The 26,179-nt window shown below is 35.1% G+C and overlaps 3 protein-coding genes across 11 annotated transcripts in view; 1 reads left to right on the top strand and 2 right to left on the bottom strand.

Annotated features, from left to right (window-relative positions):
- LOC111368546 (tobamovirus multiplication protein 1-like) overlaps window positions 1-11,101 on the top strand; it is a 25,364-nt gene extending 14,263 nt beyond the window's left edge. Inside the window, exons 1-10 of one of the 9 annotated variants that reach the window (XM_022989837.1) lie at window positions 77-182; window positions 303-568; window positions 5,007-5,099; window positions 5,220-5,354; window positions 7,375-7,447; window positions 7,581-7,626; window positions 7,766-7,829; window positions 8,536-8,589; window positions 10,518-10,595; window positions 10,678-11,101. In XM_022989837.1, the coding sequence (XP_022845605.1) occupies window positions 374-568; window positions 5,007-5,099; window positions 5,220-5,354; window positions 7,375-7,447; window positions 7,581-7,626; window positions 7,766-7,829; window positions 8,536-8,589; window positions 10,518-10,595; window positions 10,678-10,770 (831 nt within the window). In that variant the 5' untranslated portion in view covers window positions 77-182; window positions 303-373 and the 3' untranslated portion in view covers window positions 10,771-11,101. Of the gene's footprint in view, window positions 1-41; window positions 183-302; window positions 569-1,938; window positions 4,619-5,006; window positions 5,100-5,219; window positions 5,355-7,374; window positions 7,448-7,580; window positions 7,627-7,765; window positions 7,830-8,168; window positions 8,592-10,517; window positions 10,596-10,677 lie in introns of those variants that run through there. The other 8 variants (XM_022989840.1, XM_022989845.1, XR_002698004.1 and 5 more) reach the window with 8 other exon arrangements.
- Window positions 11,102-13,404: 2,303 nt separating this feature from the next.
- On the bottom strand, window positions 13,405-15,872 carry LOC111368547 (cytochrome P450 716B1-like). The gene is made up of 4 exons (XM_022989846.1): window positions 15,113-15,872; window positions 14,385-14,829; window positions 14,046-14,233; window positions 13,405-13,914 (listed from the first exon to the last, which is right to left on the bottom strand). The coding sequence occupies exons 1-4, from the start codon at window positions 15,605-15,607 to the stop codon at window positions 13,597-13,599; spliced, it is 1,446 nt and encodes a 481-aa protein (XP_022845614.1). The 5' UTR covers window positions 15,608-15,872; the 3' UTR covers window positions 13,405-13,596.
- Window positions 15,873-21,638: 5,766 nt separating this feature from the next.
- On the bottom strand, window positions 21,639-22,417 carry LOC111368548 (15.4 kDa class V heat shock protein). The gene is made up of 2 exons (XM_022989847.1): window positions 22,144-22,417; window positions 21,639-22,058 (listed from the first exon to the last, which is right to left on the bottom strand). The coding sequence occupies exons 1-2, from the start codon at window positions 22,283-22,285 to the stop codon at window positions 21,796-21,798; spliced, it is 405 nt and encodes a 134-aa protein (XP_022845615.1). The 5' UTR covers window positions 22,286-22,417; the 3' UTR covers window positions 21,639-21,795.
- Window positions 22,418-26,179: the final 3,762 nt, after the last annotated feature.

A 26,179-nucleotide genomic window follows, 5' to 3' on the forward strand; every position in this document is an offset into this window, starting at 1 on the left:
TCTCTCTCTCTCTCTCTCTCTTCTCTCTCTCTCTCTCTCACACACACACACACACGTATACATACACATATATATTATTTTATGCTCGTTTCAATTCATTGATTTTGATTGTAAAGATACTTGCTGCAGTGCGTACTATCATGTTTGGATTTCACAAGGTTGTTTTTCTTTTGCATCCCAGGGTAAGCTTCACTATTCTTAGAAGCTGTTCGTACAATATATGACAACAGTTTTTGCCAATTCATGGTTAAAATTCTCTGTGTGCTTTTTTACTTCCACCTAAATCTTGGTTCTGCTCGAAGCTTCTCAGTGTCAGCCTGGTGTAAGGATCTTTCAGTTTCAAAATGATGAAGAATAGGCGCATCACCAGGCAATGTTAGGAATTACAAAAGACAGAACATTTGGGCCAGAAATTACTGTCATATTTTTAATTACCTTCACCTTCTTGCCTAATTTTTCTTCTTTGGATCTTCATCACTTTACGATTACTTTTCTTAGTCAATGGAATGGGCAACGTCATAGGGAGTTGATCAATTATGTTCATATTACCGTTGACTGTTTGGGCCTGGTGAGATTTCATTGTGCTCCCATATGTTTTTATTGTCTGTGGTTGTTACTTCTAGGATATTAATACACGAAATTGTTACATCCAGGATATTAATACAAATTTCCTGGGTCATTTTTAAGACTCTTCTAATCATCAGACTGTTTATGGATCTCCTGGTGAAATGGCTTTTTGATTTTCTTTTACTTGTATCATTACTTCTGTTGCGATAAATATTTGTTAACTTTTGAAATGATGCTCACAAAAATACTCATCATACACGAGTTACATTTTTACTTCGTAATAATTTCTTCAGTCCTATTTAAAGTCTTATTTAAATTATTCAAATTTAAATTGTACTTCTAATGAACCAGAACATGAGTTGTAATATGCACAATTTTAACAGTAGGACAAGTGTCGTAGTTCTGCATTATAGTTTTTCGGGCATAAAGTGGTTTACCTGTGGTTAAAAAATGAACTATTTTGTATCATTATATGGTGAATACTACTGAACATAACTTAAATTCCTTTTCTGTTGTATAGCTGCTGACATGGCAGATTTGTTAGCATTTTATTCTTTCCGTTTCTTCTGTACAGCTTTAATTTTGTTAGTTAGTTAGAGCTACACCCTATAGATATACTTGTAAAGATTGATCAGAAAGTGTGGAGAAAATTTACCATCACGAATTCTCTTGCTTCAACAATTCTGTTTTTCAGATTTTGTTATGGTATCAAAGCGTATCTATCTCTCTCTTCCAATCATGGCCACCAATCATCAAGCCGCCTCTGAGATTCACGCAGGTTCTGCAGTTCCGGGAGATGTTCAACATCCCATCTCCAGCTCGCAATCACCAATTTCATTAGAGAATCCTGCTGGTGATCCTGCCATTGATTCCAAGTCGTGGATGATCCTAGCATGTTCTGCTTACGCATACACCAAGAGCACTTGGATAATCGATACTGGTGCCACAGACCACATTGTTTGTTCTGTCCAACAACTTACCACCATCATAGCTACCATTAATGGGAATGTCAAGTTGTCTAATGGTCATGTTGCAGCGGTTACACATATAGGGATAGTTCAGCTTTCAAGTGATCTTACTTTGACAAATGTTCTCTATGTTCCATGTTTTACTTTTAATCTCATATCTGCCAGTAAGTTGGTCTTAGTTCTCCATTGTTGTTTGATCTTCATATTTGCTTATTGTTTCATTCAGGACCTTTTATCTTGGAAGACGATTGGGATAGGGAAAATTGATGGTGGCCTCTACCACTTACAGCTTCAACCATCTCAACTACAACATCACACTTCACTGTCCAATACATTTGAACCTATTGCCAATACTGCTTACAGTCATTCCTTTGATCTTTGGCATAGTAGATTAGGTCATGTTCCTATCTCTAGAATCTCTATTAACAATAAAACTGTACCAGAAGTACTTAGTGAATCGAACTTTCGTTTTACTGTCTGTACACTTGCTAAACAGCATGTATTACCTTTTCCTATTAGTACACATGTATCCAGCAGTATCTTTGAACTAATTCATGTTGACATATGGGGACCTTTTCACTATCCTTCTATTGATGGTTCCAAGTACTTTGTTACTATTGTAGATGATTATAGTAGGACTACATGGACATTCCTCATTAACAACAAATCTCAAACCAAGAACATCATCGCATCCTTCTATAATCTGATCCTCACACAATTCAACACCAAAATAAGAAAGATTAGATCAGATAATGGACCAAAATTCCATTTGGCAGACTTTTACCAATCCAAAGGCATCATTCACCAACTCAGTTGTGTTGAAACCCCACAGCAAAATGGGGTGGTTGAACGAAAACACCAACATCTTCTTAATGTAGCCAGATCTTTGATGTTTCAAGCCAATCTTCCAAATCAGTTTTGGGGTGACTCCATTCTCACAGCCACGTACCTTATAAACAGAATCCCTTCATCCAAACTCTCTGAAAAGACACCTTACGAGCTTCTCCTTAACACAAAACCATCATATTCCCACTTAAGAGTATTTGGATGCTTATGCTATGCATCTACGCTTAGAAGAAACAGGTCAAAATTTGACCCTAGAGCTGATGCATGTTTTTTTCTTGGCTACCCCAATGGAATGAAACGTTATAAACTCTTCAACCTAACCACTCAAAAATACATCATCTCAAGGAATGTGGTCTTTCATGAATTTGTCTTTCCTTTTCAAGGCATACCACCTCAAATTACCACCACCAAAATTCACTCGCTTCTCTTTCTAGATAACAATACTTCATCTCATTATTCTCCCGCACCTGCAAGATCAAACTTTTCTCCTTCTCCAGCTCTCACTTTAGATTCTTCACCTGCACGCTCACCAACATTATCTCCAATGAGTTCTACATTACCATCACATCCTACTTCTCTTCATCACTCCACCAACCTGCCTCCGCTTCAAGTTAGAAGATCAGCAAGGATTCATAGACCACCTTCATACCTTGAACAATATCACTACAATTTGGCCAAATGCAATGATTCCCAAATCCAATCTGATTCCAAGATGATTGTCACACCTGAAACAGGTAAGCAATATGACATTTCAGCATATGTTGGTTATGACCATTTGTCATCTGCTCACAAGGCTTATGTATTGCCCATATCATCATCTTATGAGCCTACATCCTATCATCAAGCCTCCAAGTGTCCAGATTGGTGTACAGCAATGGATGCCGAGCTCCAAGCCTTGGTTGCTAACAATACTTGGACTCTAACAACTTTGCCCCCACACAAGACCCTTGTTGACTGTAAATGGGTCTATAAAATTAAATACAAGGCACATGGTAGTGAAGAAAGAAAGAAAGCACGACTTGTTGCCAAAGGCTTTATACAACAAGCCGGGTTGGACTATCAAGATACTTTCTCTCCTGTGGCTAAGTTGGTCACAGTTAAAGCACTTTTAGCAGTAGCTTCAACACAGCAATGGTATCTGTTCCAACTTGATGTGAATAATGCTTTTCTTCATGAAGATTTGGAAGAGGAGGTGTATATGCGCATGCTTCCAGGGTATGAGCAGCAGGGGGCAAATGGTGTTAAACTTGTATGCAAGCTCAATAAGTCCATTTATGACCTTAAACAAGCCTCAAGGCAATGGTTCAACAAACTATCCAGTTTCATCGTCTCTCAAGATTTTGCTCAATCATAGTCAGATAACTCATTGTTTACCAAAATCAATGGTTGCCCATCTACCATCTTACGAGTCTATGTTGATGACATCATCATTGCTGGAAATGATTTGATGTACATTGATCAGTTTAAGAAGGTTTTGGACCAACAGTTTAAGCTAAAGGACCTTGGAACTTTGAAGTATTTCTTAGGTCTTGAAGTGGCTAGAAATAACACTGGGATCTCCATTTGCCAAAGGAAATATGCTTTGGAAGTTTTGGAAGATGTGGGATATTTGGGTGCTAAACCCGCCAAAATACCTTTGCAGCAAAATTTGAAACTTTCTAAATCAGATGGTGACTTGATCACTGATCCCAACACCTACAGAAGACTTGTAGGCAGATTACTTTACCTTACCATCACCAGACCAGATCTCACTTATCCGGTTCAGATCCTCAGTCAATTTGTTGACTCACCTAGACAACCACATCTTAATGCAGCCTTACATGTACTAAGATATCTTAAGGGGACTGTAGGACAAGGTCTGTTCTTTGAAAAGGATTCAGAGGTGCAACTTAAAGGGTTCTGTGATGCAAACTGCGCTGCATGCTCAGATACCCGAAGGTCCATCATGGGGTATTGTATATTTTTGGGAAATTCATTAATTTTATGGCGATCAAAGAAGCAAAGCACCGTGTCCAGGTCCTTTGCAGAAGCTGAATACTGAGCTATGGCTTTAGTAGTATGCGAATTAACATGGCTGCAATACATACTTGCTGATTTGGGGATTAAACACAAGGATCTAGCATTATTATTCCGTGACAATCAAGCAGCCATACATATTGCAGCAAATCAGGTTTATCATGAAAGAACAAAACATATCGAACTGGATTGTCACGTGGTCAGAGAGAAAATACAAGAGGGTAAGATCAGAACTATGCATCTAAGTACTAAGGATCAACTTGCAGACATGTTAACTAAATCTATTGAAGCAAGATGGGAGTTCATAATCTTCACCTTCCATCTTGAGGAGGCGTATTGAATATAACTTAAATTCCTTTTCTGTTGTATAGCTGCTGACATGGCAGATTTGTTAGCATTTTATTCTTTCTGTTTCTTCTGTACAGCTTTAATTTTGTTAGTTAGTTAGAGCTACACCCTATATATATACTTGTAAAGATTGATCAGAAAGTGTGGAGAAAATTTACCATCACGCATTCTCTTGCTTCAACAATTCTGTTTTTCAGATTTTGTTAAATACCATGCTTAGATGCTAGTCAGTGTAATCAACTTCAGTTTATTTTAAATCAGGTGCTGACTTTGTTACTGTTGGATCTTCCTGGACTTCTGTTTTTCTCTACATACACACTTCTTGTCCTTTTTTGGGCTGAGATATATCACCAGGTAAGTAGCTCGTCCTTATCCTTGTGTAAATATCTTGCAAATGAAATATAAATCCTTGTGAATGCAGTTAGAGGTATTTCAAACTTCTAGAAAAAATACCTCACCAAGCCAAGCATGCAGTCTTGTGAATGTAGTCATGTCGCACGAGCTATCTCCAACTCACTCATCCTTATTATTGGGCAGGCTAGAAGTTTACCAACAGATAAACTTAGAATTTGGTACTTTTCAATCAATGGTGGAATATACTTCATACAAGTTTATTGCATTTCCTCCTATACCACATATTTATATTATCTTTTGGCTTCTGGTTGTGTGTCTTTGTACTAGTTTTTTTAATGTATGATCGTGTTAATAGTGTAAAAGATATCATCTGATTTGGCTTGAGAACCATGCTGATGGATGCCTTTTTGAAACAGAATTTCAAATTTTGTAGGTGAATTGTTTGGTCTGCACCAGAATAGAAGGCATCCATTGTCTCCTTTTAGCTGTCAGACCTTGGTTCTATGAGTTTTAATTAGCTAGTACTCGGCATCTATTTCCTCATGATCAGTGCCATCAAGGAAGTGTGGTAGATATAATTCTGGATCATAGTTTTAAACTGATCAGATAACAAGATCTTCTCAGCAGGTGATTTCTAAATTAAATATCTTGTACATACTTTTTGAAAGCCCAAGAATAGCTAACTAAGAGGGGATGAATTGATTATTTAACAACTTTTTTCAAAAATAATCGCAAACTCAAACAAATAACAAATAAATTAATTGCACAAATAAAATAAGTAAAAGGGAAGAGAATGCCCAAACGATGTAGTTATGGAGGTTCGATCCAATCAACGATCTACGTATCCCGTTATCAAGCTCTCCATCACAAACAATGTCTTTTTCACCATATTTGATTGACTTATAGCACAATTCAACCCTTACAACGTTTTCAATGACTTACAAATAAGGAGCACCGATCTTTTTACAACGTTGAGCTTTACGGGGCCTCAACACGACCCACAATTAAACAACAAAAAAAATATTACAAGTAAAAGTTTCTCTCTTAATAAATGATATGATCTATTAAGTATCAAGAGAGAGGTAGGCTAACATTTTAATAAATAACAATGAGTATAGCTCAAGTATTAGTTATCGAAATACTTTAATGAGATAAAAGATTTTCACAAATTTGATCAATCAAAATTTTTTTCAAGAAATAAATATTTTGATCTTTGTAAGATTAAAAACAAAGTAGTTGAGATCTATAGAGGCTTCACTTAAATGCTCAAAGAAGGTTATTGCAAATGAGGAAGTGAAGTGGTATTTATTGCACTTAAATGGACAAAAAATCTGTTCATTCGGACGTCCAATTGGGGTCCAGACGTATTAAAAATTAGTCGTTTAAGTCAGAAGCAGAACGATAAAAAAAGTGACCGTTGGTCATCCGGATGTCCAAATGGGCAGAGATGACCCCTGACATTTTTCCTTCGTGATGAATTTGATCTAAGTAGTTTCTTGAAGGACTTTCTCACTTATTTTGTAAAGATAAGTATTTTTGTAGATATTTGATCGTTAAGCCGAAATACTTACCTTTTTAAAATTTAATTTTTATGCAAATATCTTTTGTAACATGAATTTGTTCTTGTTAAGCTATAGTCAATACTAAGAATCGAAGTGTTTTACCTTTACATATAAATTCAAAGTATCTACATCTAATGTCTTGAAATTTGATGATCGATCTTCTCTCCAATGTGATTTTTGACGTGAAGATTCAATTTTCGTCTCTATGTTCGTCAATCGCCAATTTTGTTTCCATGTTGATCTTCAAGCGCCAATTTCATTTGTCAATGTGCACGTTTCTTGATCTTGATTCTCGTGTCTTCATTTTTGTCAATTTTGCAATAATCACTATCAGCACTCAAATTCAATTTGTTAGAAGTAAACGTAATTTGTTTGTGATAATCAAAACGAGAAGTCAACCATTTAGGTTAACAATTTTATGATAGGGTCATGAACTCAAGTACTACGTGCTTCTAATTTTCAAGAAGAGAGATTGATCTTTCATTCCCCATGTTGCCATGTCGTGCTCTAAAATGAAGGCTGTCTAATTAAAAAACTAAGTGGGTTTAGTTGCTCTACAATTATGGGTCATATAGTCACTAATTTTTCTGTTATTCTACTCTCATTGGTGATACAATGTCTTGTTGGATAGCATAAGAAAATGGTCTCGTAGACTTGTCTTGTCATTTTTCATATATACGAGAATCTTACAAGAAAAATGGTGTTGACATCAGGTCTGTATCTGGGTATACCTCTGGATAGATGACAACAGTGCTGTGGAATTTCTTGGCAAGATATTGATTGCAGGTTAATCTCATTCTATTTATTTCTCATTTTCAATTTCCAGTTATGCAAGGTTGAAACTCTTCACTTTCTTAGTATTGCGGAAACTAGTTTTTTGGACTTGGCTAAGTTTGCTCATTTTCTTTGGACTTTACAGTGGTATCATTCATAGCTGCATTAGGTTTCTTGCTGTATGGCGGAAGGTGAATACTTGAAATTTGTCATACTGGTTTGCTTTTATTATCTTGAGCTATATTAATTATTCTAACTGATTTAAGGATACGAATTTGCATCCTTTTTCCCCCCTTATTGAGAGACAATTTGGTGCCCTTCCCTTGCTAGGTTATTTTTAATGCTGAGACGCTTTCCCATTGAGTCCAAAGGAAGGAGAAAGAAGCTTCACGAGGTTAATGCCTTACTAATAGTATTTTAAATAGTGCTAGATGCATAATCAGTATGCTATTGTACTTGTGTCTTGGGCTTGGTGTGTTTGAATATTTCACTACTTGTTTATATATATGACAAGTGTAATCTACACAGGTCCGTTGAAGATCTTATGATTCAACTCATTTTACTTATATTAGCAGTCTCGTTTATTACTAAATGAGTTTTGTACCCAAAGGGATGTTCAGGATTCGAAATAACCTCTCTTTTAACTTTTGAGGTTTATCTCTACTTCCCTTGCCTAGCAATGGGTGGGGAAAACTTATACATATTTTTATCCATCTCATCATTACCTCAACAGATAATTGGTGCAGCGGCAGTACTTGGATTTGGAGTGAGCAAATTTTCTCCATCTGATACAAAATATATAAAAACGTGATTAGCTGATTTATTTGGAGTGATGCTTTCCAAATCTGGTGACTAAAGTAGATAATACCTATCAGCTAGATGATGGATTCAAAATGGGAACTTCGTGGAAATTGATTGCCATGCTATAAATTCTCATTTTTAGCCATGTGAAGAACATTTACAGGTCTAGGAACTCCATCAGCTTGAGTGTAGTCATCTGCTTTGAAAATGAAACAATAATTTATGAAATGTACCCTTCCATCACTTTTGTCTATATCCTCATTCTTGTAAACTAATCTGATTGGAACTTATTATTTTAGGTCGGATCTGTGACAGCTATATGCTTCATTTGTTTCCTAATAAGGTGCTTTGTGGTAAGGTCAAAATTTCCTTTCTTTATTACATTTATGCAAGTTAGTGGCTGTTTAAAATTTGACATTAATGAGTTGAATAGATTTGATCATTTTGCTCATCTCTGGTTGTATCAATGGTGTTAATAGAATCTCCGTGCTTCTGCAAGTATAGAAAGCTCTTTTTTCTTAGTCATTATGCATCATTCACGTAACGAATGCATTTGTTTTTATTGTTATTGCTCCCAGAAGAAAGGGGAAGGGAGCTGGGATGAAGCCAATATCTCCCTTCCCTCATCCATATAAAGTGTGTGAATCATCTTGTTCTCTCCTTTAGAATGACATCCTTTTAGTCCCGTAGTTTTCATGGTTTCCATGTTTTGAGCATAATTCTGAGACAATCATCACCTTTAGAATGACATCCTTTTAGTCCGTCTTGGGCTTGGTGTGTTTGAATATTTCACTACTTGTTTATATATATGACAAGTGTAATCTACACAGGTCCGTTGAAGATCTTATGATTCAACTCATTTTACTTATATTAGCAGTCTCGTTTATTACTAAATGAGTTTTGTACCCAAAGGGATGTTCAGGATTCGAAATAACCTCTCTTTTAACTTTTGAGGTTTATCTCTACTTCCCTTGCCTAGCAATGGGTGGGGAAAACTTATACATATTTTTATCCATCTCATCATTACCTCAACAGATAATTGGTGCAGCGGCAGTACTTGGATTTGGAGTGAGCAAATTTTCTCCATCTGATACAAAATATATAAAAACGTGATTAGCTGATTTATTTGGAGTGATGCTTTCCAAATCTGGTGACTAAAGTAGATAATACCTATCAGCTAGATGATGGATTCAAAATGGGAACTTCGTGGAAATTGATTGCCATGCTATAAATTCTCATTTTTAGCCATGTGAAGAACATTTACAGGTCTAGGAACTCCATCAGCTTGAGTGTAGTCATCTGCTTTGAAAATGAAACAATAATTTATGAAATGTACCCTTCCATCACTTTTGTCTATATCCTCATTCTTGTAAACTAATCTGATTGGAACTTATTATTTTAGGTCGGATCTGTGACAGCTATATGCTTCATTTGTTTCCTAATAAGGTGCTTTGTGGTAAGGTCAAAATTTCCTTTCTTTATTACATTTATGCAAGTTAGTGGCTGTTTAAAATTTGACATTAATGAGTTGAATAGATTTGATCATTTTGCTCATCTCTGGTTGTATCAATGGTGTTAATAGAATCTCCGTGCTTCTGCAAGTATAGAAAGCTCTTTTTTCTTAGTCATTATGCATCATTCACGTAACGAATGCATTTGTTTTTATTGTTATTGCTCCCAGAAGAAAGGGGAAGGGAGCTGGGATGAAGCCAATATCTCCCTTCCCTCATCCATATAAAGTGTGTGAATCATCTTGTTCTCTCCTTTAGAATGACATCCTTTTAGTCCTTCGTTTTCATAGTTTTCTTGTTTCGAGCATAATTCTGTGACCCTGTGTGGTAATGCAGTTTTTAAGTAACGGTTGTTTGCCTAATACAAAATCTAAAATCCAAGGTTGTCTGGTTATTCCGTACCTTCATGCAGGAACTCAGATTTAAGAAATAAAGGAAATTATTATTAACTACCTATAAAGGACAAGACTTGTCCAATAGCCTTAATGGCAAGCCCAAACATATTTTTTGGAATTACCAATGTCTCCATTATTGGGATTTTGATATTGAGAAATGAAATGCACATTTGGGACTCCCATTCCCACATACCAAACTCAATATACGTGCAAAATCATGTATATGATTGATTAGATTTTGTGCGGCTGCAATGAAAAATATGTATATAATTACAAGGGCATTGTGAGGGAGGAAATGTCACTCATTGCTTTCCTCTAGATGCTGTACATTTTACATCAACAGAACATTTTATCTGTTACTTGTGTTCTCTACAGGTTGAGCTATCTGCTTTTGATTCAGACGCATCACTAGATGTATTGGACCATCCAGTTCTGAATTTAATCTATTACACGGTACACAACTTTGTACCTTGTTTTCTTTTTTTCGCCAATTGTTTTGACATATTTATTACGAAACATTTCTTCTATGAAACAGTTGGATGAGATTCTCCCTTCAGCTCTTGTGTTGTACATCTTGCGTAAGCTGCCTCAAAAAAAAGTATCAGCCCAGTACCACCAGATCCATTAGTAGGGCAAGCATTGTTGGTTGAGTTACTATTTTCTTGGTTCCCACGGTTCTAGTGTTGGAAGTTTAGTAGAATCGAGCCGAAAAAGGAAAAGAAAGAAGCAAAAGCCTGGAAAACTATCCTTGTGTATTATATTTTTGTGGGAGTGGTGTCTACAACTAGGTTTTGATTTATTGAACTCAAGATACTGCATGTTAATGACAATTAGAAAATGTAAAAATAAGGAGGAGATGAAATGAAGCGTGGTATGTGATTGTAAATCTCCTTAAAATAGAATTCGTCTCTGCACTGATGTTAATAGGATCAAATGAATGCATGTCTTTCATGATGCAACATCTCTTCCAAAATTAATATTGCACAATAGGAATTCTTTCGAGCAAATCTATATTGATCGTACTTTTCCAAATCAGATGATGTTGAACACTGTAACTTGAAAATTACTTTGATGGAATTTGCTGAAAGAAAGAATTAATATTTGAAATTGATTTGAAGTGATCAAAATAGAATGAGGAGGGTCCAATTTATAAATTTCAATGTATATTTTTTAATTGTTACATCTTTTGGTACAAATTCGTTTTAATCATTATTGGACATGATAGATGGTCGCAATCACACCACAGTTGAAGCTCATGACTCTTCGTACTGCATATTGCACTTCAAGAGTCACACCTAATTATTGAAGACTAATTTCAGTTCATGCATTTTAATTGTAACATTGAGGGTATTAGATTTTTGTTTCTTTCAGTAGTCCGTAGAACCTTTTGCATGTAAAATTAGATGCTGATGGCGCTATACTGCTTTTTTCATTCAAACAACGTTGGCAAATGTAGAAGGATTTATCTCTAACCAAACAGTTTACATACTATTGTTCTAGTATTGAAAAGATTCCTCATATATTCTTCCCCTCGCTCCTTTGATCTTAGACATCTCAACAATAGAAATCAAAACCAATAGAGTGAGGATTTTGAAAATATTTAGCAAAAATACGTGTATATTTTTATTAACATGATATAAAAATAAAATGACATAACATATCGACATTTTTTAGATTTAAAGCAAACTGGTCGTGATATTCAATAATTTAAGGAATTTCTTAAGAATTCATATATCTCATAATATTTACATGTTCAACCTAACGGTCTACCCGTAGGATTTAACAACCCTAAGGCCTTAAAATATTTCATGCCAAAATTTATATAAATATCAAGGAATAAGAATTTACCACTTTACACTATATATTCTTACTTTAATTGATATAAAAAAATTCTGAAAATATTTAAAACTGGACAGAATGTTTGTTATAAGAATGAAAATCTAATTTGTGAAATTTTGAATGTAGATGATGAAATAAAATAATACTCCCTTTTAATAAGTGTGTGTTAATGTGTGAAGATGCATAAGTAAACGAAAAAAACACTTCTCACATTTTATTTTATTTTTATATAATATCCCCTTGTATCAATTGTATGCTTACTAAATTAACTATCAATTCAAACATCCACATGTTAGGTTTGAAAATTCAATAGATTAATTAATCTATTCTTTATTTTAAATTAATCAATTAGACGGTTGACTGTGAGAATTAATATTCCAATCAATCAGTTAATTAAATAAATTTATTATATAAAATAATGATTGATTTATGTTTTCAAATTTCAAGAAACGTGCCGGAGTGATGTTTCATTTGATTATTAATTATAATTTTTTATTAATAAAATATAAAATTTAGAATACTTTTCTTTTTATCAAAATAATTCGAATATGGCAATTCCAAAATTATTTCTTCTTAAACTAATTTATGCTATTTATCACGAGTTATAAAAGGAGTATAATATCAATATTTTTTATTACTTCTTAAATACTTAAATATTCGATCCAAATAATTTACGATAAATTTTAAAAAGTACACGCAAGCAAAATATATAAAATCCCCCCATTGGTCACTGAACTTTGCCAAAATCCTCTAAGAGGTTACCGAACTTCACTTCGTCCTTAGGAGGTTACCGAACTTTGCCAAAATCCCCTAAGAGGTCACCGAACTTCACGTCATCCCTAGGAGGTCACTGAACTTTGCCAAAGTTCCCCAAGAGGTCACTCAACTTTTGCAAATTGGGACCCCATGCATAACAAGTTCAGTGATCTCCTAGGAATTTTTTGCAAAGTTCAGTGACCTCCTAGGGACGAAGTGAAGTTCAGTGACCTCCTAGGGGATTTTGTCAAAGTTCGGTGACCTCTTAGGGATGAAGTGAAGTTCAGTGACCTCCTAAGAAATTTTGGCAAAGTTCATTGACCATTTGGGGGATTTTCTCTATTTATGCAAATAAGTGGATCACGTTTATCACTTCATCTTTTGGACTTTAGTATAACGATAAGGCTGAACATAGACTATTTCATTTGCTAAATAACCAACATTAAATTTAGCCCATATGAAAATATATTTAAAATTCGAGGTGTCACAAAAACTCTAACTTTATTCAATTAGTTTATTTGCAATTAAAGTTGTTAATTGATAACATTGTTCTTGTAATGTAACATTGGAGGGAGTTGATTTTTGTTTCTTTCAGTAGTCCATAGAAGTTTTTGCACGTAAAATTAGATGCTGCTGGCACTATTCTGCTGTTTTCATTCAAACAACGTTGGCAAATGTAGAAGGATTTATTTTTAACCAAGTGATTTACATGCTATTGTTCTAGTATTAAATAGACTCCTCGTATATTCTTCCCCTCGCTCTTTTGATCTTAGACATCTCAACGTTAGAAATCAAAAGTAGGAGTTGAAGACAAGAAAAATGAGCTAATCCCACCAACATAAGAAGATCAATTTACATTTTACATTTCAGCACTGGACTTCTTAAGCTCAATCTGTATAGGTAATCCTTGATTGAACACTGGCATGGGGTTTCTGCCGAAGATATTATCTTTCAAAGAAAGCTTCCATGTAAATGCATTTACCAAGTTATGTATCATTGTCAGAGTTTCAATTCTTACAAATTCATAGCCAGGACACATTCTTGGTCCCCCTCCAAATGCCATAAAGCTATAAGGTGGAGGTTTTGTTGCTTGGCTTTCTAAGCGCAAAGGGTCAAATTTCGACGGTTCTGGGTAGATGTTTTCGTCCATGTGTGTCATGCATGAAGCCCAAATCACCTGTTATCATTTAAAACAAGTTCTCACGAGTTAAGTGGACTATATTACACTGAACACTATTAAAATCTGATCTCGTTATTGTCTAGTTTAGCATACCAAACATGATTCAAATATGGTCTCTGGTGTCATACCTGCCATCCTTTAGGAATTATATACTCTCCATATTCAATATCTTGGAGCACTGTCCTAAAGGTAAATAACACTGGCGGATTCATCCTTAGTGACTCGGTTGCTACTTTCCATGTGTACTTCATCTTGGCTAGATCATCCCATGACAGAAGCTCCTCAAGTGCCTTTCCCTTTGATATCTCCTCTTGCTCTGCCTCATAAAACATAGATCCATCTCATAATCTTCAAATATATTGCATTCAATTCTCTTGAACCATCTTGTCTAAAAGCTTATTATTCAACTTATAAAAAGCTCTGAAATTTGAAGAAAAAAAAAACGATTAATGTTAATTAGACCATACCTTTAAGGACATATTTATAAACAGTTTGGTCTTCTGCCAAAAGCTTGATCAAGAAAGTAAGGAGAACGGAAGTTGTGTCATGGCCTGCAATCATTACAACAACAATGTTGTCCACGATTTCTTCGTCCGACAGCACAGGCGAATTGCTAGATTGGTCTTTCATGCTAAGCAAGGACATAATGAGATCTTCATTAGAAGAAATGCCATTTATCTCCAATTTTTTCCTCTTCTCGTGTATAAGATCCATGATAATGCTTTTAATTTTCTCCCTTGCCTTTAGGCTTCTGTTGAAGGTTGTAAAAGGCAAATTTATTGGCACTGATAGCGCTCCTTCGATGGCATTTTCAAATAGTTTTACCAGTATGTCTCTTCTTGGTCCACGCTCAATTCCAAATAAGAGTGAACAAATTACATTGAAGGTCAACGTCTTCATAAGGGGCATTACCTGTTAAAATTTCATTCAATTTTTTTCCCAAATTCAGTAACAGCGTCTAGTATGAGATGGGATTTAACTATCAAATCCTAGCAAAAAAAGTTATAAGGAGGTCGAATGGCCTGTCATCAAGAATGCTGTTCGCTACCCTCCCATTCGTCAACATATATGAGCAAATTATTAACCTCTTTTTCATTCATTAATATTATCTAGTACTATCTAATCATACTTTATGCTAATCCAATAAACTCTAAATCGACCTAACATTGAAAATTTTCATTTATGGGGGGCATACCTTGATTTCATTGTTGCCATACCAATGGTTGTGGAGGTGCAATCTTATCTCCTCATCTATCCTCCCAACATATAGCTTCAACGTTTCTGGCTTCAAAAAAGAAACAAGTGCTGCTCTAACGCGCTTGTGATCATCTCCACTTAATTCCAATAAATTCTTCTCACCCATAATTCTTCTGATAGATGCAGGTTGCTTGTTTGCCAGTAGTTTTTCACTCCAAGTGTAAATGAATTTGTTTGCAGCAGGGCCATGGAGGAAAACTGTTGAAGTCCCAAAAAGGTTAAGTTTTGAAATGGGACCGTATTTTCTTACTCTTTCTCGAAACCACTCTTCACCCGTGTTGGCCTTCATGGCCCTTAATAAACCGAGGCTCTGTCCAATTATAGGTATCCCTAAAGAACCTGGGGGTATTCTTTTGAAAGATCTCCTGTATATCAGTAGAAAGAGAAGAGGAAGAAACAGAAGAAGGATCGTGACGGAAACTGCAGGTTCCATGATTGATACGCACACCAGTTCAGTCTTGTGTGGTAATTGAAAATGGTGGATGGAGAGGCAAAACCCAAAAATATAGGAGACTTTAGGCAAAAATTCACGCTCTTAACGATTTTCTAATTTATTTATTTTTCCCCAATAAATGATGGAAGGGGGGTTTGGACTTTTGCGTGCGGACAAGAAGCATCTCCTGAAGAACGAGCCGGTGGAGGGTGGAATCTGAGATTCTCAATGGTTTGTCAAAAATTAAGTGGACATATTTTTTATGAATTAAATAAACAATCATGTGATTCAGTGATTAGTCCCTGTTGAGTACATTAATGAAATTCAATTGCAGAAGAGAGAAGGGGGAAAAAAATGAAGGAAAAAAGTAACAACTGTGCCAAGAATCCTAAAATTAGTTAGAGACGCTTGTACAAAGGTTTAGGACATTCGAGTCTCCGAAATTCCAATTTCTTACAATAAATAATATAATAAATTACTCAATTCTAATTCAAGATTTTCTTTTATTTTGTTATACTTTTAAACAAACACATTTCATACGAATTTTATGAAACATATCTATGTCGTGCTCGTGGAAATTAATTATTTCAGCCCTGTATGAATAACATAAATCTAATTATTTTGTCACCAACAAAAATTTAATGGACCAGCGTAGCATAGGTATACATTTGGCAATATCCTAATCCCATTTACAATTTGTACAGGTAATCCAAAGGGATCTCCAATGGACAGGATTTTTATTTTTATTTTTTTCAAAAAATGTTTCCACGTAAATGCTACATCATTGTTAAGAGTATCAATTCTTGTAAATGGCATATAGGTATAAGGTGGTGAGCTTGTTGCTTGGCATTCTAAGCACAAGGGATCAAATTTCAACCATTTCAGAGTTTCGCTACTCTACTTCGATCTTCTTTCCCCCACATAGATATTGAATAGAACAAGCTCGCTTCATGATTTTGTAACATATCAAATAAGGGTTTGTTAGAAGAAAACTCCTATAGTGGACAACTATGGCCCCTTTAGGGTAGTAGTTAGTGATGCAAATGATCTGGTGAATCAAAATAAGTCATCCATGTGCATCATCATGAATGCAGCCCAAAAATTTGATATCATTCAGGTTACGATGGAGTATACAATATTGAAAAATATTAGAAGAATAATCAAATGTGGTCTCATTTTATACCTACATCCTTCTAGAATTATATATACTCCATATTCAATATCTTTGGGGATTGTCCTGAGGCCATAGAACACTTGACGATGTGACTTGGTGGCTACTCTCCATGTGTAACTCATCTCGGCTAAATATGTTCCATCTAAGGAGCTCCACAATTGTCTTTCCCCTCGATATCTCCTCTTGCTCTGGTTCACAAGACACAAATATAACTCGTACTCTTCTAATACATCCTATTAAATTTTGTCATTGCAATTTGTTGGACAACCCTGCTTAAAAGTTGAAACTTCAAAGAGAGAAGAAACAGTTATTCATCACTACAATATATAAAAGATGAGAGTCGATTACTATTCATAAGGCATCATCCTTACCTCATGGTGATGTCATATATATGTATATGAATTATTTAGTGTTCTAATTTTATTTATTTTTGAAACCTTTTGAAAGTCGAACCTACTGTAGTTTGGTTGAAATCCTTACCTCATGCATCCACGTGGTTGAAACCCCTTTTCTTTTTCTTTTTTTTTTCCTTTTTTTTTTTTTTTTTTTTTTTTGGGGTAAAAAATTTGATTTTTCTCACGAAAAGTTTCCATAGATTTTTCTAATTTCATTAAAAAAGGAAAGTTTTTTAAGTTTTCGAAACTTTTTCGGAGAGTTTCCGAAGAGTTTTGAATCCCGAAATAGATGGGAGTAGAAAATGGTATCCAAACATGGTTGAAACCCAACTTTAAAATATCTTGGAATTTGACACATTAAATTAAATTACATTACATTCCATTCCATTTTTCTCTCTCCTATTTTCAATTACACACTCTTCCATAAAATAATATTACACGTAAATCAAAAATTTTTCCTTCTTTTTCAACCACTTATTTTTCTAAAAAATACTATTTCCCCATTTTCATTTTCAGGTAATCGGGATCAAACAGGGGCTAATGCTTCACTCACGCAAATTTCAACGTCATTTTCATTTTCATTTGCATTTACATTTCATCCATTTACACTTCATTTGACGTAAATTTGAACATCATTTCCATTTGCATTCACATTTGTATTTGTATTTGCATTTTTTTTCATCTATCACAGATGCTCTCTGTCTCACTCTACAAAATGGAAACATTATTTTTTGCTCTCTCGATCTTTCTTCTCCCTCCTATACAGACATGGCGAGTTACGGCGATCGTCTTAGTTGGATTCGTGGGGAGAATTTTTTTTATTTTTTGCTGATTAGATAGAATTTTTAGATTATATATTTGATAATTCATATTATTAACAAACATCTTTGATATCTTAGCTAATTAGCCCTTCTACTATTGAATTGAAGATCTTGTGTATGAAACTCCTTAAGAGCAATATAATTTATAATTTTTTATTTCAACAATTTTTATAAAAACAAATGTAAGAAAGGTGATCTACCTACCACATTCCTTAAATATATTAGCCACTTTATCATCATGGCACTTATTGAGTTTTAGCACATAATGTAATAAAATAATATATGTTCAATTTTACTACAAGTAGAAACATTTTAACCGATGTTTTGTACCTCTTTTTTATTTTCTATTTCTTTCCTTTTCTTTTCTTTTCTTTTCTTTCCTTTCCTTTTCTTTTCTACCCCTCTAATCAATTGATTTGAGAATTTGGTCAATTAATGTTTGATGAATTTGTAGGAAATTTGATTTTAGTGTCATAAGGAATCTTTCAACAAAACTTTTTTAATTAATATAAGGTTCTACTTTTCGTTTCCAAAAAATCGATTGCGAAAAAGTAGAATCATACAAGCATATAAAACTAATATAAGCACATAAATAATTTCAATTTTGTTAATAAAATGATGCTTGTTTAATTAATTTTAATGGTGAACTAAATATTGGCATTTTATTAATATATATTGCCTATTTAATTAAAAATAAATTAGGGCATTTTACAAATTATGGAACGATTTTTTCACCCAAAATGAAAGTTCGTACCTAATTCTAGTTCAAGTGGTGTATCTAGTTATTCTAGTTCTAATCTATACGATTTTTTAAATATTATTTAATTAAATATTAATAAACAATCCTGCTATTACGGACATTGGCCGTCGATAGTAAACTTTCAACGCTCGCGATCCACCCTAATTGAACTCGACCCCTGAATTCGTCCTTACATACATACACATTTATATCTCATGGTAATAGAATTTTCTCTCTCTCTCTCTTTTTTATGATAATTGTTATCCGTATGATGAAGATTTTTTTAATGGGAACCGTTTGTTACAAACTTTGGTTTTTTATTTCTGTATTTCTCTCCTTTGTGATGCCAAATAAAAATTCTGTGTTTGTGAATCAGTGCAAGTTTATATTTATGCAGGGATGTATTGCCTAGATCTATAAGTTTTGTGAGGAAAAATAGGGTTGTAAGGATTGTTATGGCCATTAATAGGATCAGTTCCCATGATAATGGGAATTCCAAGAACAATTTCTTTTTTAAAGGATCATTCTACTCGTGAGATAGTTGATTCTTGCACGCGATAGGTATTTTGGGTGTCCTCCTGCTTCTAAAGCAATTATTTTGACTGCGAGTGGCAAAGATGTATAATTAATTATAGGAGAATTTGTGGAGCGTGCCACGAGTGTTCAATCTTAAAAGTAGTACATATTAATTTATTTGAATTTAGTCTTCAACATAACCTTCGTGTGGGCTGAATTTTTTTTTATCAAAATGTTTAATACGAGAACATCTTTTTCTAAATAGGTGAGAGGCTGAGAGCAGACTTGGATTCACAACCTTAGCTCTAATACTGTGTTAAATAGTTTCATCAATCTAAAAGTTTAAACATTTAGAAGATGATACATTTCTTCGAATTTATGGGATGTTGGCCAACTATATACTTCCAAGAAAAGCTATCTTTAAGTAGCTATTAAGTTTAACCAGATATGCTATTAGTCTGTCAATTTTCTGATCTTTTTTTCCAGTTAATTTTGTTAATGACAGGGATGGGGCTTTGGACCTACGCATGGCAACGAGATACATCCGTTTAGAACAAGCTGGTAGGAGGTGACGTCTCCAAGTGGTTTGAGGTTGACCATCACAATAAACTGAAGTGGCATTATAATTTTCTTATCATCAGAACGTGATAACTGCTATGTTATGATTATTGTAATTGGGAATCCTGTAGATAAAATTAAAGTTATAAAAGTCAAAGAGTTAATGGGGAGGTTGTACAGGTCAATTAAGAGTCTTTAGATTTGAGTATGGAATAAGGAGATAAAGTCACATCATTAATGCTCGTTCAACGCCAAGGTTATGCTCAAGCGTCGAAAACAGAGAGCATAATAACGCCCACTTACAGCCAACTTTTCACTCGAGTGGCACTCTTTTTTTGGAAGACCCAAGATCGTGTTTTAAGCTCTGTTTTGAGTCCTAACCCCCCCCCCCCGGAAGTACCTTGTATATATATACTCAAGTCATATTCCGTCTAAAGGGTGATTGATCATTATATTCTTCCTAGAGAACATCTTTTGGAGATCCTATGTTAATTCTATACTTTGAAATCAATCAACCACACTTCGGAAAACATCAATCCAAATTCTCAAGACACCAAAACCAACAATTTCTGAGTTTTGAAGATTGAGAAAGGAGATCAAAATTATGGTAGAACAAGAACGAGGAGTTCTTGGTGATCCACTAGAGACAAACAATTTCAAAGATCGGGAGCTGGTGCAAGAGTACTCAGTCTGGGAGGGCCTTAGTGATTACAAGTAGGTCGGAGAATACTAGAAGTTAGTAGAGTTTGGACCTTACTGAAAGTTAATTTGTCTATAGTGAATTTTATTGACTATCCCTTTAATTGACAATTTTCATGTAAAATAAAGTCAAATGAACCCCAAAAGACACTTTTATTTCAACATTTTTCACATAAAAAATTATAGTAATCAAACACAATAATTTACAATTTTTAGGAAAATAATTTCTGGACAATTCAATTCTCTGAAATTCGTTTTCAATTCAATTCAATTTTATCTTTATAATCAAACGGATCTTTATAGTGAATTTTCGCACAAGTGGAAAAGGAAAAATAATTTTAACCAAAGTTGCAGAATTGTCGGTCCATTTTTTCTAGGGTTGCAATTCAGTTAGATAGCCCATTTTATTAAAATATTCTTCAATTTTTATACTGCTTGAATTATCAAAGAAGTGAGCCCATGTCGTTTTTTGCCAAAATCCTTTATTAGGCCCACCGGCTTTCTCAAGCAAGTTGGTACCTCGTGCGATGTTAACGTTGGGAAGATATTTTCGCTTCAAGTTGCGACTCGTTTGCCTATAATATAATTATTTAATTAGGCAACTTGCATGTCTTTATACGATTAAATATCTGCACATTAAAGTCGCGTTTGTCATCTCATAGAGCATTTTATTTTCCTCCATAAATTAATCAAACTTTGTTATAATCTAAACACTTCATATGGCATCATTTCCAAAAGTGATTAAGCCATTGTTTCGATTTGATAAAAAATAATTTTTATAAAAATTGATGGATTTATAGTTAAAAGTTTGAAAAAAGTAAAGTTAAAATAGTTTTTAAAAAATAGAATTTTGATAAAATAGAATCCAAACATGAGCTAAATTGTAGACTTGGTGGCTTATAAAAGATTGAATAGTATTGTGTTTCTATATGGACACTCCAGTGTTATATATTATGACGGATAAATTCCCCCAACGATTAGTATATTTTCACTTATTGTCGATTGGGTTAAGTACTTCAATTTTAATTGGTCAGATAATCACAATTTAATTTGATTTCAATTGGACAAGTTCGCTTTAACTCAAGTAATTATACTTTGATTTGATTTCGATTAAGGCACATTAGTCCAATTTCACCAATAGATATAGACATATTATCAATAAATGATGGTTATCACACATTGACAGTGAGTGTGGTGTTATCCTTTGTTCGGCATTTTCCGTAATCAAATGAAGCACGACGAATACATAATAATTAGTAAGAATGTCTAATAAAAGTTGCCATATTTCAAGCCGCCCTTGCGAGAACATGGATCCCTTGAGGCTTATCATCTGGGTCAATAAAGAATCCCCTCCTCACATAAGATCTAGGCACTGTTACTGCCAACACTCCATTTTCATACCCGGCAGAGATCCCATTAACATCGATCCGACCCGGAAGCCTGAATTTCCTACTGAAGCTCCGAATAGGCTCTGTTGATGCAGCCTCTGTTCTTATTATCAGGTATCTTGAATCCTCAACTTCCACTCGAATTTCCTCTTTCTTCACACCTGTTACAATCAAGAAAATCAACTCTCCAAATGAAATCCGGCACTACTAGTCAATTTATATATATAAATAAGGAACTTTGGATACCTGGGAGATCGGCAGAGAAGATGTGAGATTCGGGAGTTTCGGTCCAGTGGACGTGGTTTTGAGGGACGAAATGATAAGGAAATAGATGAGGGGAAGGAAGGAGAGAGTTCCAAGTAGAGGGATGGAAAGTTGAGAGCTCCATTGTTATGGAAAGAAAGAGAATGGTCAGATTGGCGGCCAAATGGGTAAATACAGAGAAGAATGTTACATGTACAGTGATTGGCAGCCTTAAAGTGGGACCCACAATTAAAATAATCACAGAATCCACGTTCTATGAGAGGGCTTTGAAAAAAGTGTGCAACAGTACTGCACATTTAGCATTTTAGAAATTTAGAGGCCGGGGGCAGATGATCGATTAGGACCTGTTGGTAGAAAATTAGAAATTAATATTTAGATTTTAATATTTTAGCTCATGCTTGATAGAAATTAATATTTAGATTTTAATTTTTAAGTTAACCACATATTTTATATAATCCACAACTTCTTAGCCACACGTTTGATCAATTCTTATTAAAATTATTAAAACTTTGATTTTAACCCTACCAGATTCGGACTTTAAGCTAAAAGTAATTTGGTTTATGTTGCTTGTATAGATTTATTTTGTTAGATTGGTGCCAGATAATTTGTGATTAGATGGATGAAAAATATTTTTGACACAACTACCAATGAAATCCTAATAAAAATGAATCTGACACGATTTTGACAAATTAATATGTACATGTAACATATCTCAATGAATTTTCTTAACCTTTCTTTGAGAGGTCTTAAAAATTTGTATATCACTCAAGTTATGGTACACGTATTCATAACGATGTTCATCCCATCACATGGATAGGGACATATTTCGAATAAAATATAATTTATTCGAAATGAATTTGATGAATAACATTATGCACATCACATTATATACCGATAGTATATTATCTCTCTCCATCCACACACTGTTCAATTCATTCCCTTTTCTAACCCGCACACTTCAAACCCTATGTTCCTGTCCTGTCAAAAAATGATGCAATCAACGACAACCATGGCCTCACCACCTCAATACCAACAACCACAAGCCCCTCGACAGTGGATGACACAACTGGAACAGTACCAAGTTTACAAATCGCAACAGCCGCCGGCAGGGGCTGGTTATTACTACCAGCTAGCACCCTCACAGGCTCTGGCTTCCACCGCCCCACCCCAGCAGCCACTGGCTCAGCGGTATGCGGCTGGAAACGCCGCTCAACCTCCTGCGGATGACTGGATCCGCAGCCTCTGGATGGGATATCAGTCCTGGATGGATGATCAGTACATCCTCAACATTTTTGCCTCCACAGGCGAGGTAACATAAGAATACATGCATATGATGCATAGGTATGATGTCATTATTAATTGTTATTTTTTCATGCTTAATTTATCGATTATATTGTTACCACGTGTTGGATTGGAATGTTTTGAATTCTCTTCAGATGTTCAGTTCAGATTTATATACATATGCAGCTGTTTTTTCTTGCCTTCTTTAAACTGGTGGGGTGGATACACTAATTAGATCTGTAATGTATGTTCAGTTGATGCTTCTGCATCTTTTTAACTTATGCATCTCAAGAGTGAGATACGTGAACATCTTCTGTATTTCATGCAAGCCACCAGTAATTGAGAAAATTGGGTTTGTGGTAAAATAGAGGTTTAAACAGGTATGATGGAGTAACTTGGGAAAAAGTTATTACATTTTACAAATGATTAGGTTCTTGCAGGCTGGATGCTGGTCGCAGCTGCCGGACATGGTACATAATTAGTGGAGTTTTCTGGCTAATTGCATTTGTGTGTGGAACATTCCGACGAAATGGGTTACATGGGTGGGTTGAGAAATAACGAGGTAGTGGGCTTAGTTGTAGGAATTAAATTGGGAAGACCACATAAGTAATTCATTTAAAAATCACATTTCAAAACTAACGAAGTTCTAAAAATATTTCAAAAGTAAGGTAATAATTAAATTTATTAAATATTTAATTATTATATAATATAATTAATCTACTTATTCTATCTCACCTTCAACCCATTCAACCATCACATTAAACCATTCTCATTCTCTCTCCATCCCACCTCACCCCCGTCAACTTTTGGCGACGGCTCCGGCAGCTCCTCCGGCGACGGCTCAGGTGACTTCCGAGGACAATTCGTACGACTTTCTGGCGATGGCTCCGGTGACTTATCCTGTTCCGGCAACTATTCCAGTGACCAATCATTTGCCATTGACATATGACTAATTGCATTAAATATGTGACCTGTGCACATTGTCATCTATGATCGATTTTATTGAATTTGTGACCTAATCAGGTGAGATGAATATGCATATGATCAATTTTAAAATTATGAAAAAATTTTGAAATTTCAAAAATCAAATTTAGTTATGAAATAATTAATCAAAAAAATATTTTTATAATTAAATATATTAAATTCACAATTTTTTTCTTGGTAATAACATGTGACATGTGTACATTATGACATATAAAATATGATTTTCAACTTGTGATTTGTTACTTGTGACTCGTAATATAAAATGTGGCTTATAAATTTGATCATTGACTTCTATAAAATGACATGTGACCTGTTAATATTGATCTGTCACCCATTTATACCGATTTGTGATTTATATGAAATGACTGTGACTTGTGAACTCAAACATGTGGCCTTAATTGCGAATTGTGACCCGTAACGTATGAACTGTGACATTATGTGTTCACGACCAAATTTTTTTTTGGTGTGGCTGTCTGTGATCATGTTAGTCTAATTTGTAACTATATATAGCCAAGTCACATACAGTCACAGTTAATACAAATCTGGTCACAGGCAATCACAATGAAAATAGATTTGATCACTCACCACCATTCCCAACATCGGCAACCAAACGTACACTACCTCACCAGAAACACATGCAATGCAAGCGACGAAACCATTGGCACTGCACCGCGCCACACCACCATCAATATAACCTAATAGCATCACCACAGACGCCAGCACTGGCAGCACCATAACCAAACCACCACCACCAAATTGAACAAAAATCGCCCCAACCGTCATATCCACTGCCACTGCCACCAACAAAAATCAATCACCACCATATCCAACAAAACCATCGCCTCAAAGTCAAAACCATCCCAAACCACCATAAGCAGCATCAAAACCACCACCTCACCCTCAGCGGATTCACTACCACCGTCAACATCCCACCATCACAGCACCCCCATCACCCAAGCATGAAAACCACCACAAAGAAGATCTACTACACTGTTGCTACTGAAAACCACAGCGGGTAAAAATACCCCAAGCTGCTACATAGTGATGCCGGAGATGACGCCACCGCTCTCAGATCTTCAAACACGAGGATGAAGCCACCGTTCACTTCTTTTGTGTGTGTTTGCATTTGAGTGTGGCAAACAGGGTATGCGTTCAACAAATTGGTAGAGTCAAGTCCACATCGTACTGCTGTTCGTCGACGATGTGATGTTGTGACCGCGCCGGCGATGGCGTCGCCTTCGTGTGGTTCGTGGATAGAGAGAGAGGTTAGAGAGAAAGAAGAGGATGAGGATGAGGGTAAAAAATGAATTCAGTTTTGGGATACCGCATCGTGCAGCTATTCGTTGATGGTGTGATGTTGTGGTTGCGCCGACGACAACGTCGCCTCCAATGTGGTTCATGGGTAAAGAGAAAGAGTAGGGTGAAGATGAGGGTTAGGGATAAATGGGATTGGGAATGGGGTTGGGGGGAGAGGGTGGGGTTAGGTTAAATTAGATTTTATTAAATCTAATTATTAAAATCTAATTATCACCTGATTTTTGAAATGAAATTTAAACTCCTTGTTTTTTGAAAATTAGTCTTTAAATATAGGTTTTCAGGTAATTTTCCCAATTAAAGGGAAATTTAGCTTGGTTTGGTGTTAAATAGGGGTTTACCTTTCAATGGGCTAAGTTTACTTCTATTTGGGCTGGAATTGAGTTAGGAGACAGTAGTTACTGAACAACATTGTCAATTGGAGGGGTCTACATCGCGA

Source organism: Olea europaea, chromosome 19 (assembly GCF_002742605.1).
Source record: "Olea europaea var. sylvestris chromosome 19, O_europaea_v1, whole genome shotgun sequence".
Classification (NCBI taxonomy): domain Eukaryota; kingdom Viridiplantae; phylum Streptophyta; class Magnoliopsida; order Lamiales; family Oleaceae; genus Olea; species Olea europaea.

Bases quoted from the DNA above. Each gene is read 5' to 3' on its own strand.
- LOC111368547 (XM_022989846.1), bottom strand. From the start codon at position 15,607: ATGGAACCTGCAGTTTCCGTCACGATCCTTCTTCTGTTTCTTCCTCTT. The intron at 14,234-14,384 runs GTATGGTCTAAT...TTTATGAGGCAG, and splicing joins TTATAAATATGTCCTTAAAG to AGCAAGAGGAGATATCAAAG. The intron at 13,915-14,045 runs GTATGACACCAG...AAATGATAACAG, and splicing joins TAATTCCTAAAGGATGGCAG to GTGATTTGGGCTTCATGCAT.
- LOC111368548 (XM_022989847.1), bottom strand. From the start codon at position 22,285: ATGGAGCTCTCAACTTTCCATCCCTCTACTTGGAACTCTCTCCTTCCT. The intron at 22,059-22,143 runs GTATCCAAAGTT...TGATTGTAACAG, and splicing joins CTTCTCTGCCGATCTCCCAG to GTGTGAAGAAAGAGGAAATT.